The sequence below is a fragment of the Hemibagrus wyckioides genome, linkage group LG21 (genome assembly GCF_019097595.1).
Source record: "Hemibagrus wyckioides isolate EC202008001 linkage group LG21, SWU_Hwy_1.0, whole genome shotgun sequence".
In the NCBI taxonomy this organism is placed as follows: domain Eukaryota; kingdom Metazoa; phylum Chordata; class Actinopteri; order Siluriformes; family Bagridae; genus Hemibagrus; species Hemibagrus wyckioides.
The window spans coordinates 3252390-3266504 of record NC_080730.1 but is presented as its reverse complement, the minus strand read 5'-3'; the positions used below and the strand labels follow the sequence as shown (position 1 = coordinate 3266504).

At 38.3% G+C, this 14115-nt stretch overlaps 1 protein-coding gene across 1 annotated transcript; it reads right to left on the bottom strand.

Annotated features, from left to right (window-relative positions):
- Window positions 1-5177: 5177 nt before the first annotated feature.
- si:ch211-117k10.3 (Krueppel-like factor 15) lies at window positions 5178-12830 on the bottom strand. The gene is made up of 3 exons (XM_058374037.1): window positions 12690-12830; window positions 10586-11600; window positions 5178-9402 (listed from the first exon to the last, which is right to left on the bottom strand). Exons 2-3 carry the CDS (start codon window positions 11524-11526, stop codon window positions 9234-9236), a joined length of 1110 nt encoding a protein of 369 aa, XP_058230020.1. The 5' UTR covers window positions 11527-11600; window positions 12690-12830; the 3' UTR covers window positions 5178-9233.
- Between the last annotated feature and the right edge of the window lie 1285 nt (window positions 12831-14115).

Sequence of the window (14115 nt, the reverse complement as noted above, 5' to 3'; positions counted from 1 at the left end):
ACGTCATGGAGACGCGTTACAGGAAGGACGACTTTCTGTGAAAATGTATGATTCCTGTGAGACCAAAAGAATACTCTATTATTTTTGATGCAATTCCTGGCAAAGTCGTATCTTTGTTACGAAATCCTGGATTTTCTCGTGTGGACGTTGATCTTCGGATCAGTTTTTGTACTATTTTTTTATTGGGGATATTAATATAGTAATATATTTATATAAATATATAAGAAAATATAAGAAAACAAATATATTTATATAAATATATAAGAAATATTTTAAAAACAAACAATTTGCCTTGCTCAACAATGTTCTGGTCTGCTAGATAATATGTTTTATTATACAACTTTGTATTTTACTTGGGAAGTATCACATTCATGTGAAAAAAATGGACTAAATCTAAGCCAAACTTTGATCATTTTATAAAAGAGATTAAACAATATGGTACCACATTAGATAAAATTAAGAACAAAAAAAAAAGCAAGAAAGACCTATGAAGCTTTTGTCACTTTAAATTGTTGTAATTTTAACCCCTGGCTTGAAAGGGTTTTTTATTTATTTATTTATTTTTATTTATTTATTTTATTTATTTATTTATTTTTCTCACTTTATATTCTTTTAATATTCTTTGACTTGTTGCGAGTGGTTTATGCTTGCACAAATCTGTATATAATTTTGGCATAATAAAATAAAATAAAAATAAATAAATAAAAAATAAATAAAAAGACTCTCTGAGGAAAGATTCAAACAAAATAAAGTTTTATCAGAATAAATTTTAAAGAAATAAGATTTTTATTTATAAAGGTAGTCTTTACGCTTTACGTAAGGTAGGCGTTTACAAAATTCTATAATTTTGAGAGTTTAAAATGAAGAACAGTGTGTGTGTGTGTCTTTGCACGTGGTTATCAGTGATTAGTCTTTGGGAAACATCATGATCATTGGTCGCTGGGATCAATAGGGATCAGTGATTGGTCAGTAGAAGCAGTGGTGGTTAGTGATTGGTCATTTCAAACTATTATGAGTAGTCATTGAGGAACAGTTGGGTCATTGATTGGTCTTGGGGAACAGTTGTGATTAGTTGTTAGTAGTTGGGAACAGTTGTAATCAGTGATTGGTCTCGGAACAGTTTGGATCAGTGATCGGTCTCAGGGAACAGTTTGGATCAGTAATTGGTCTTGGGGAACAGCTGTGTCAGTGATTGGTCTTGGGGAACAGCTGTGATTAGTGATTGGTCTTGGGGAACAATTGTGATTAGTGATTGGTCTTTTGGAACAGTTATGTCAGTGATTGGTCTTGGGGAATAGTTGTGATCAGTGATTGGTCTTGGGGAACAGTTGTGTCAGTGATAGGTCTTGGGGAACAACTGTGATTAGTGATTGGTCTTTTGGAACAGTTATGTCAGTGATTGGTCTTGGGGAACAGTTGTGTCAGTGATAGGTCTTGGGGAAGACTTGTGATTAGTGACTGGTCTTGGGGAAGAGTTGTGATTAGTGTTTGGTCTTGGGGAAGAGTTGGGATCAGTGTTTGGTCTTGGGGAAGAGTTGGGATCAGTGTTTGGTCTTGGGGAAGAGTTGGGATCAGTGTTTGGTCTTGGGGAAGAGTTGGGATCAGTGTTTGGTCTTTGGTTTGGTTTTTTATTGAGTTTGGAATATAAACCAGGGCTAATCAGTTGAACTATAAACAGGAGGCCCACAGCTTTCAGAAGACTTTTTCACCAATCAGCCATTTTTATTCCGTCCCCAAACCAGTCAAAATCTGGTATCAACAAAAAAAATGACAGTAAACAGGGACATTCTTGTTTGTTGACTGTTAAACCCAGGAATAAAAAACTGTCGAAACAGGCGTAACATAAAAAATGCAGTGTGTGTGTTGTAAACAAACATTACAATAAGAATGCTATAAATATTAATGAAGGTACAGTGTGTTAGCATAAATGTACAGATATTTTTTGTTAACGATTTCCATAGTAGCACCCTGAATCAAATCGAATCAAATGTTTATATACGCTTCACATTTCAGCGTCCTGTGAAACGGCTTAATCTGTTACAAATCCCCCAAATGTTTTATGTTGGAATGGTATTTTAAGCGAAAACAACTGCCGGCTTCTGAACCTGCCAGTTATTCTGAGTCAGCTAGTCTTTTTAAACCCACTCCAGGCCTTAAAAATTCACCACAGAGAGCCAGACATTCCAGTTTAACAGGCCGTCCAGCTTCTTCGAGCCGAAACTCGGATTCCTTTCCCACATGCTGTATATACCCACTATATAAAGCACCCACCTACTGCTGAGGAGACAATCTGCTACAGAAAAACCCTCTCAGAACAGCAGACCACTGCTTCAGTTCGGAGATTTTCGGTGGAAAAGATGGATTTCATAAACATTTAATCTAATCCAATACAGTGGCTACTTACCATGTTTCCATTCTTCAAGTTTAAAGATTTCAAAAGGACGATACGAACTGAGGGTAGCCCGGTGGCCTCACAGTAAGAAGTCCCTGGGTTCGAACAGGCAGGGACCTTTCTGTGTGGAGTTTGCATGTTCTGCATGCATGTTCCCGTACCTGCGTGGGTTTACTCCGGGTACTCCGGTTTCCTCCCACAGTCCAAAAACATGTACATTAGGTTGATTGGTAATTCTAAATTGCCCAGAGGAGTGAGTGTGTGTGGTTGTCTGTCTATATGTGTGACCCTGTGATGGACTGGTGACCTGTCCAGGGTGTACCCCTGCCTTTCACCCAATGTGTGCTGGGATAGACTCCAGCAGATCACCGTGACCCTAATTAGGAATAAAGCGGGTATAGAAGATGGATGGATAGGAACTAACATATAGCACATGGTATCAGGATTACATTATCATCAGGATCCACATTTATAAAACTGAGCTGCTTAAACTCCCACAGTTTCATCTTTAAGACAACATTTTAAAAGCAATATACATCAAATTTAAGGTTAGCTATGTAGAGCCTTCATAACACATTCATGAGCATGGCATACATCCCTCATAATGCGTTATAACAGGGTTATTTTCAGAAATAACTGGCTCTGAATTTTTTTTGCCTGTTATGTTTGGTCTTTGTAACAAGCAGGCTACCATGTTTTAAAATAGAAATAATCTACAACAAATTGCATGTTTAAAGGGTACCTACATAAGGCCTTCATAACACATTCATAAGTGATCAATAAATCTGTCATAATGTAACCCTGGCGGATTCACATGAAGATAGTGTCAAAACTTGTGCTCTTACATTAGGGCTTTGTATACAAAACTCTAATTTTTCATGAAAGTGAATAGGCCTTCATAACACATTCATAGGCATAGCATAAATCTCCCATAAGCAATGCTGAAGAATGTCAAATCCTTTGCAGTCACATTAGAAGTTTAATATGTGACTTTACATGATAATATGTAATAAGTCTTTACACCATCGTGAATAACCCTGTTATAATGCGTAAATTTTCAGAAATAATGCAGAAGTAATTGTGCCTGATGAGTTTGGTCTTACATATTTTAGAAGAACAATATAAAATTGACAACACATTACATATTCAAAGGGTTGCAACATAGGGCCTTCATAACATGTTCATTAGTTTTGCATAAATCTCTCATAAAGCACTGCTGAAGAATTCATGTAAAGCTTATGTCAAAAAATTTCACAAACACTTTAGAGGGTTTATATAGTGTGTGACAAATGTGTCTTAAAAGAAACCGTTGGGTGGGTTAATGGGTATCTACATAAGTCCTTCATAAGACATTCGTAAGCACTGCATACATTTCGTATAAAGCAATGATAACATGCTCGTGTAAAGTTTACGATGCAATAATCTCATTCCCATTTATATGGCAAAATATACAGGCTTGTTAAACATGTACATTCATTGAAAGTTTACACCAGTGCTTCATAACAGGGTTATAAAGGCACAATTCATTAGTTTGAGAACTTTAAAAATAAAAAAAAATAAGATGTAAAAGTTGTACATATGGCATGGTGCTTTATCTTTGCTTTCTAAATCCAAATGAAAACAAGTGTATCTAGATACATATATACAAAAGCTGACATAACATGTCAATACTTAAACATGACATAAAGCATTATGAACTTTCTTTTGGTCATTAGACAAAAAGAAAAGAACTGAGAGGTCTTCCATAACCTAAAACATAACAATTATAATATCACTTCATAAGAAAGTGATGAGAAAAGGCCTTACATTAACATTCCAGCATTACTTCATAAGAGAATCATACACTGCTTATGAATGCGTTATGAACAGTGCACTGAAAAATAAAAAGCTTTAAAAGAAACTTTGGTCCTTAAAAGAAAAGTTACACCTTTTTTTATTTGTCACATGTCACATTTCAAACTCCATACACTTGTAACTACTGATTTAATATTTAAGGTATCTACATTGACCCTTCATAAGACATTCATTACACAGATATGTTAGAAATGTATAAATGATTCTGGAGGATTTATTTTTGATTTTTTTTAAAGTGCAAAAGCTTGCTTTTATTACAGATTTCACCACGAGTTTGGATATACGCCTTTCAGAAATCCTCAATAAGGGATGTATGAAGGTTTTATGAATGCTTATGAACACGAGGCACACTAACAACTTGGAGAATTTGGAAAAAGAAGAATTTAGTTCTCACTTTATTAAAAAAAAAAAACCCTTTTCTTACATTGTCTCATTTTCTTTTAATGAAGATTTTCTTAAAGCTTATAAACATGTTATGAAGGCCTTGTGACCTGTAACTAACCCTCCAGTTCAAGGTAAAGACATTTAAACAGTTATATCCACATATCAGATGACACAAGACTGTTATTCGAAATAAAAGAAGAAGATTTATGAAATAATTAATAGACAAATGGTCCAAATGAGCTTTTCAGTGAATCGCTTCTTTCTGGTTTTATTGATGTATATAAGAAAATAACATTCTTCAGTTATTCAAAAAAATATAACCTAGACATCTCCAGCTACACGGCTGAGCAGCTATACTGGATGGCTTTAATGAGGAAATTAAAGTGTTAATGCATTAATGAGAGAGAGAGAGAGAGAGAGAGAGAGAGAGAGACAAAGAGAGAGAGAGAGAGAGACAAAGAGAGAGAGAGAGAGAGAGAAAGAGACAGAGACAGAGCTGAGCAGCTATACTGGATGGCTTTAATGAGGAAATTAAAGTGTTAATGCATTAATGAGAGAGAGAGAGACAAAGAGAGAGAGAGAGAGACAAAGAGAGAGAGAGAGAGAGCGAGACAGAGAGAGAGAGAGAGAGAGAGAGAGAGAGAGACAGAGACAGAGCTGAGCAGCTATACTGGATGGCTTTAATGAGGAAATTAAAGTGTTAATGCATTAATGAGAGAGAGAGAGAGAGAGAGAGAGAGAGAGACAGAGAGAGAGACAGACAGAGAGAGAGAGAGAGACAGAGAGAGAGACAGAGACAGAGACAAAGAGAGAGAGAGAGAGAGAAAGGGAAGAGAGGGGGGGCATGGAGAGAAAGAGAGGAAGTTAGAGAGAGAGAGAGAGAGAGGGAGAGAGATACAGAGAGGGGGGGGGGGTTGGTGGGGGGTCAGAAGCAGTTGTTAGGGAAAGGAAAATAAAAATAATAAAAAGAAAGAGTAAATCTCTTCCAGAAAGAAGAGAATAATAATAAGGCATGCGTGTTTCAATGCTGTTCTTTCGTTGCCCTCATTCACTTCCTCTTAGCGATTTGCCCACGAATTTCCAACGAAGTCCGAAACAAACACGGAAAATGGAACACGTGAATACCCACACCGCCGGTCAGAAATTTAGGAACGTGCCGTATTTTAGCTCTGTGGTTCAATTCACCTCAAAATAAATTTTTGATTATTGAAAACGTACAACAATTTAAATGTAATGTAAAATTACTAATATTAGCCTTCTAATTAGTAAGAATGCGTAACATGCCAAAAATATCATCCCGTCGTTCACAGAGACTTCTACCAAAAAATATTTAAAAGTTAGTGTAGGACAATAGATCTGCATCAAATAATTTATTGTAGATTTTATATCTATGAAAATAAATGGCTTCACTTTTCTTTTTCTTTTTAAATATTTACCATAATTAAAAAAAAATGCATTTTTTAATTTATTTTATTTTCATTTTTTGTAACGGCTAAAAAGAAATCAGAAATATTCAGAATTTCTTTTTACCATATTTTTTAATAAAAATTACATTTGTAATTATTAAAAAAAAATATCAGATATTTATAAAAAGCTAATCACAATATCTGTAATATCTCAGAAATGTATATTTCAGTGGGAATTTATCACGATATCGTCGATATTTTATCGTCACGCTTTTCTGATTCAACACTTTAGCCACCACCTAAAATTTTTACCCTAAGATCCGTCTTTAACGGAGCGTTTGGTTTATAAGAAAAGTTTAGAAGATTGCAGTTTCTTTCCATTTCACTTATTAAGCATCGTTTAATTTGGTCTGCAATGAAAAGATCGACCCGAGACATGAGATCCGGGAGTTTAAAGAGATTCTGACTGGCAGTGTAGCTAAATGTGCTCGTTATTTTCATTTACACCACAGCGCTGATTCTGACTGGTCAGAAAATGAAGTTCGGACAGTGGAGCAGCGGCCAGTCACAGCATTCACATCAACGGATTTGTTAATTGCTAATTCTGTGAGTACAGTGGAACCTTGGCATACGAATGTCCTCCCTTACGAATTTTCGCCTTAGTTGCGCGTACGTCCGGGAGTCTTCCATAACTTGTTAGCGTCAGTGGAAAGCTGAGCGAAGTCAGTGAAAGCTGTTTGGAAAGAGTCACCCCATGATACCAACGTCGCCTTCGGCATGCGTTCAAAAGCTAGGTGATTTTTCGGGTGTTTTTTTGTTGACAGATTGGTGGCTCTCTTCTATTTTTCACCTAAGCTCAGTGGTACGACTTCCTGTGAGGACCCTTGACATGGAATGGCTTGGGTCAGTTCTTTGTAAGCAGCCGTACAGTTTACATACGCTTCGTATTGGGAATATTGGGCATATTTTTGCGTGGCTGGTCATTATCATTAGTGTTTACATTATTTCTTATGGGAAAATTCGTATTGCAGTACACATTTTCACCTTAAGAACTCGCCTCCAGAATGAATTAAGTTCGTATGCCGAGGATCCACTGTATTTAAGGTATAGGGAAGGAGTCTCCAGTGTCGGGGCTTTGCAACAGATAGAAGTTGTAACAGAGGAGTTCAGGGAATGAATGTTTCTAGCTAGTGTAATGTAAGTGATAAGAGGAAGTAATTAGATTAAATCAGGTTAACTTTAAACAGATGAATGTATAGTAAGTGGTAAATAGCCGTGGTATAAAAGGAATAAAACACTTTATAGGTATATGATTTCTGGACCTACAGCCAATTATCTGGTGAGATTCTGGCCAAGAGGAAGTAAGGAGGGCAAGTTGACGAGTGTGTATGAAACACAGCACTGAAAGAACATAAAGCCCTCGTTCCGTGAGCACCGTCAAACTCCGTCACGTGTTAATTAACGTAAAGTCGCGCATACACCGGAGCCGGAGCTCGCTGTTACCTCTGTAACCTCTGACGCGGCTTTGTTTTTTTCATGATTTCTCTAAACAACACTGAGAGAGAGAAAAAATCAATAATAACAAAAAAGGGCAAAGGCAATGGTGAGTAGTGAGGAAGCTTTAGAAGCTACTGATCTGCTCTTTTTCAAAGAACGAAACTCGGAAGGACAGAGTGTGTTTAAAATAAAAAAAAACAAAAAACAAACAACTTCATTTACAATCACAAGAAGATAGCTTCATAAACTGAAACCTTCGTTCGTCTGCTCCTGCTCGATCGAACGAAACGCGATATAGCTCTGCTCGGGAAAACGTAGCTTATTAACCTCAAGTTTTTTATATCCTGTTCCTACGGGGATGCAGCGATACCGTTTCTCTTCCTGCGGAAAGCGGTAACGTTAGCGATACTGATACTGAGAGGACACGTACGTGTGTGTGTGTGTGTGGGGGGGGGGTTATGCTTTTTGTTTAGCCATCGTGAACACGTGTGAACAGGCGTCTCGTTCTTTATATCGTTAGCTGCATCATTAGAATCGAAGTGCCTTAGCTAGCTACACGAGTCGAATCGAGTAGACATCAGGAAAGTGTTTTTCATTACAATTGAAAACAGTGTTAAAAAATTGTTTTTTTTTTGTTTATTTGATTGTCAAAACATACCTAGCGTCACCTAGCATGGTTTTTCGGCTAGAGTTTTCGGTTTACGATGTTACGAGTACAGCGTATAGCTACAGTACGACGTCATAAGCACAGTATCAGACTGACTCCAGTATCAGTATCGATGCATCCCCTTGTCTTTAGCTTATTTGCGTGTTCTGTTTGTTTGTTTGTTTTTACAGTACGTGAGCGGCAATTCCTTGAACGTAATGAATGTTGTACGCCAAAGTCCCGCCGATCGCCGGGATCTCTGGTTTGGCATTAGCCTCTCTCAACAATCTGAAAGAGACGCGAGGCACAGGATAGACGCACTTCGACGCAATTTGGTTTGATCAGGGATGTGATTGGACCGAAGAAGAAAGAAAGAAAGAAAGGCAGTAACATCAGGCATTAGTACAAAAAGAAAAAAAGGTATTAAAGTAAGTAAGAAAAAAACAAAAAAACAATCACACTGGACCTTGCATTGATGCATTGATTGATTTTGCAGAGGCAGGACATTTCAAAATCTTACCTTAAGTGCTATACATTAGATACTATTCCATTGATAGTATAATCATACGTATTATCCGATCCATACTGACACGGAAGTGCATGTTATTTCCAGATCTCGGCGTTTTAGCATACACAAGCAGGTTTACATGTAGCTTAGGAAAGACAGGATGTCAATGTAAGGCAGTCTGGAGACGTGCTCACGCTCGGACGGAGTCTTTCCCGTTCAGATTTCTAGGGAATATTCACAAAAAACGCACCAGTTTAGCACCGTGTAACCCTATCAGCCTCAACCCGGATTATTTATACGCATGGAAATCTCTCCCAAATCGGATTCACACCAAGGAAGCGGACAAAGGGGTGTAGTGCGTAGTGTGCAGCGCATAGCTTCGGGGCTGGACAATCACATCCCTGAGGTTCAAGTTAGCCAGCGTTAGCTTAGCACCGAGAAAAGCACAGATCTGGAGAGAACCGAGCAGGAAGGAAGGAAGAAGGAAGTGAAGAATAAAGGAAGATCTAGCTTTTCCAGGTTGGTAGTGGAAGGACGGTGCTTTTTTCAGACGCTCGGTCTGGCCAGTCTGCTCGCTCGCGGGCTCCTGTGCACCTTGGTGTGTTTGGACAGGTGGTCGCTCCGGGCGAACTTCTTATCGCACATCGTGCATTTGTAAGGCTTCACTCCCGAGTGTGAGCGGCGGTGACGGGATAATTCATCCGACCGGGAGAACCTACCATCGTAGCCAGATAATGGGGAAAAAAAATACATAAGGAAATATATTATATTGTAGCCATATTCAAAAATATTGGCACCCTTCATGGAAATAAATGAATAGATTTACACATAATATGAATTAAAAAACACATAAAACAATTTTAATGTTAAATACACATAGGCACTAAATGGTTTTATTTACGAACATGAAAAGATGAAGTTGTTACATATTATAAATTAAATTATTTATTTTTTAAAAAAAAGTATATTTTGATTCAGCTATAGATTTACATAGATATTATATATATATATATATATATATAATCACTTTATTATTAGTTCAATCAATTCAGTAGTCATGGTTTCAAAAGTATTGGCACTGCCCTATTTTTAAGCCACATGGTAAAATGACTGGTTGTAAATTTGACACTTGTTTTTAAAAGTACATCTTAATAAGAAATAATGAAATAATAGTAAATAATGAATAATGTGTATGTTATAATTTCAACCATTTTGAACAAATGGTTGTGGTTTCAAAATTATTGGCACCCAAGGCATTAACGTTTGGTCGAAACTCGTCCAGGATTCTGTTTCTGTTCTGTTAAAGGATGCCAATAATTGTGGAGCTGACTGTGTAACATCTACATATTCATGTATTTAATTGAAATAAATAATTAATCTACAATCATATAAGATTCTATATTAACATTATATAATATATGACTACATAGATCATAATACAGAATAAAAAAAAATACTAAAACTAAAAAACAGCACTTTACATTTCACTGTAGTTATAAGCAAATAATTAAATAATAATAATAATAATAATTCCTAGTAGATGACTGAATAGTATGATTTAAGATACACAAGTAAAACAAAAAGAAAATAAAATTAATTTAAAAAGAAGGCTGAACTAAATTTAATAAATAAAATAACACATTATAAAGTGGCGAAATCAATTTACAATTAATTAAAAAAAACTATTTAAAACAGCACTGCACAGCAGTCACGCGCATAGAAGGCTTCTGGAGAAAATTTAAAAAATATTATTTCAAAAAAAGTGGAAAAAGAAAAAATAATGTTAAAAAAATCCGTAAAAAGAAACAAATGAAGTTTATAAAAAAATTAAATAATAAAAATGTTAAAAATACACAGTAATATTAAATAACTAAAAACAGAACCGTAATAAGCCTCACCTCCAGCCGCAGTCTGGCCAGCTACACAGGTACGGCTTCTCGCCTGTGTGTCTGCGGAAGTGGGCCTTCAGGTGGCTGCTCTTGGTGTACATCTTCTCGCACCCTGGATGGGAACACTTGTGCACACGCAGGTTTTCCGTAGAGGGCCTGGGTGGGCGTGGAGGGATGGCTTTGACCAAGCTGGTCCCTGCAATGCCGACTGCCCTAAAGGCGATGGGCAGCGGGGCAATCTTCACATACTTTTGGTCTTGGCATCCGGTCTCACCCACGATGGGCAACACGGTCGCAGAGGGCGTCTGAGGGTACAGCAGAGCAACGTTCTGCCCACCCTGGACACTCAGCACCAGGTGGGCCACCCGCACTCCGTTGGCAGGGGGGTTAGTTTGGGGAAGCGGGTGGCTGATCTGCACAGGTTGAATCTGCAGCACCACTGGAGCTCCAACTAACACTGGAGCAGAGCTAGCTGTAGCGCTAGCGGTCTGACTAGCAGGTGTCTGGGTGGAAGATTTGACAGCCGTACTGTCCAGCTGACTCGTAGGAGATGCCACGTCTTTATCGATGACCTGCTCGGCTTCTGCGTCTGGAATGCCGAGGCCCTTCTCCACCTGCTCCATCTTCTCCATCAAGAACTCCTCGATGTCCTCAAGAGTCGGAGAGAAGCTGTTTGAAACGTGCAAAGTGAAATCAGGAAATCTGGAAACTTCCTCCAGGCCTGAAGTCAGGTCAAAATTCAGAAGTCCATCCTCTTCTTCTTCTTCATCGTCGTCTTCTTCTTCTTCACCCAGACCGGCAGCGGTGTCGCCCATCTCGGGGCTGGAGCAGGAGGCTGAGCTGCCTCCTTCACTGCCTGTCTCACTGCCCCCTGCCTCCATGCAGGGCAGTGTGAGCAGCATAAGTGAGTCATTAGCGATGGCCACTGGTTTATCACTTAATGAAACCATTTATTACAGTCCGGATCAAAATAAAGGCAGGTGAGTGAGGGGGTGGATCACGCAGATTCCTCCCTTTAATAACCCTAGAGCACAGGAGGAAAAGAAATAAAATTATAGTGGAAATAAATAAGACAAAGTATTTCAAAGTGCATGTAATATTAACACAGGACACACAAATTTAAATAAATACTAATATAACGGGGAAAAAATAATAATATGGCCAACTAAAATGGTGCAATCTGAGTTTTTATTATCTTCGTTTCAAGTTTGCAAATAAATAAATAATTTAAAAACGTCTGAATATGTGAAGAAAAAGATGTAAATATGCAAAATATTTTTAAAAAAATATCTAAATTATTACCGTATTATATAGTCAAATGGTACATAATTGGCACACAATCTTGCAATGGGTTTTGTGCAGAAAAGAAAAACATTAGTAAAGAAATCAATGATTTTTTTTGTAGAAAAATTGATGCAAAAGAAAAACTGATCAAATGCTAAGGAAAATAAATGCAAAACGTACAATTAAAATAAAGACAAACCAAAAATAAAACGCAAAGCCTTATCCAATAGTCAAGAGCAAAAATCTTGTCGCACACATAGACTTTAAAGCGGGGTGCCAATACTTTTGCACCCTGCCTTTTGTAATGCATTAAAATTGAGACTATAAAACTTCACCATATGTTTAAGCTTTAATTCATTAGTTAGTTTTTATCTCGCAAAACACATACTTAAATGTATACTATATATATATACACACATCCAATAAACATATGATCGATTGTTTATACACGATTTTTTTTTGTTTTGATTTATTTTTTAAATCACTACTTTTCGAAAGTCCGTTCTGCGCAAACCGTGCGCCGCCACGATCCCAGTCACGCAAAAGTGCGTCAGCGCTCCGGATTCGCATGTCGTTTGCGCAAAAAAATTTGCGCTTTGTTTAAACGAAAAAAACAAAACAAAATCGTAGCTAGTAGCCCCTAAAATACCCCGCACACGTGAATCAACGGAAAAGCGCATGACCAGGAGGGGGAAAAAAGGAAAAAGTCTGCGTTTTTTCTACGCAGGGTCATGGAGAAGCGCCCCCCTTTCCTTTTCCAATGCCCCGCGTGCGACTTTAAACGTTAAGCTTTTAACCGTGAATAAAACGACGCATTGTTGTTAAATACCTCAAAGTGAGACGGATGGAGCTTTCCTGTGTGTAATTAAACAAAACTTGGCCTGGACGCAGGTCCTTTTTTCGTATTATTGCAGCTGAAGAAGATCTCGTCCTTGCCTCGGTTCCATGTTGGCATTTTCTCGGAGGCCCCCGTCACATGACGACACGGATCCAGTTCCTCCTCTCTGATTGGCTGTTGTTCTGGAGGCTCGCCTTAAGCCTGCGCGTCTGATTGGTCGAGCCGCCACGTTTCATGCATTATTTATTTTGAGGAAAGCCAGGCGAGAGCACGAGGCCACACTGAAAACAGAGCCGAAGGAGACGTGCTGCGCACCAAGGGCGCGTGCGTGGACAAATACACTCCCCGGCCACTTTATTAGGAACACCACGCTACTCCTGGGTGCTTTCCAGCACGCACACACACACACCTATCTGCACCGAGGACCAGAACCATTCGTTCTAAGAGGATGCACGTGCATGTTGCATTGTGTATTCTATGGTTATTTTTCCCTGCACTGTAGCATTTTATGTCGCATTACGTGTCTTTGGTCTTTGCAGTGTTTGCACACTTCAGGGACATGCACGTGACTTCACTCCAACAATTATACACTGTATTACTGTATTACACGATATTGCCAAAAGTATTGGGACATCCCTCCAAATCATTGAGTTCAGGTGTTGTTTTTCAGGGGTTGGGCTCGGCCCCTTAGTTCCAGTGAAAGGAACTCTTAATGCTTCAGCTTCATACCAAGACATTTTGGACAATTTCATGCTTTGTGGGAACAGTTTGGGGATGACCCCTTCCTGTTCCAACATGACTGCACACCAGTGACCAAAGCAAGGTCCATAAAGACATGGATGAGTGAGTTTGGTGTGGAGGAACTTGACTGGCCTGCACAGAGTCCTGACCTCAACCACACACAACACCTTTGGGATGAATTAGAGTGGAGACTGTGAGCCAGACCTTCTCGTTCCAACATCAGTGCCTGACCTCACAAATAGGCTTCTAGAGGAACGGTCAAAAATTTCCATAAACACACTCCTAAACCTTGTGGAAATCCTTCCCAGAAGAATTGAAGCTGTTATAGCTGCAAAGGGCTGGACAACTCCATATTACATTCATGTGCATGTGAAGGCAGACGTCCCAAAACATTTGGCAATCTAGTGTATTTGTGACATATAACTTAAACATGCTCCTTGGAAGTTATGTTCTATATTGACTTGATTGTATCACATGCTGATTTGTCAGCAGAAATTGCTCTACTGAAGTACAGTGAACTCCTTCTCATGTTCTTGGAACCAGTTTGAGACGACTTAGACTTTATCTACAAGGAACAATGTCAGTACTCTTTGTTTCCGAGAGTGTACGATGGCCTTGACATTTAATAGTTGATTTTAAAATCATGAAAATGATAATTAGCCGAATATAATCCTGA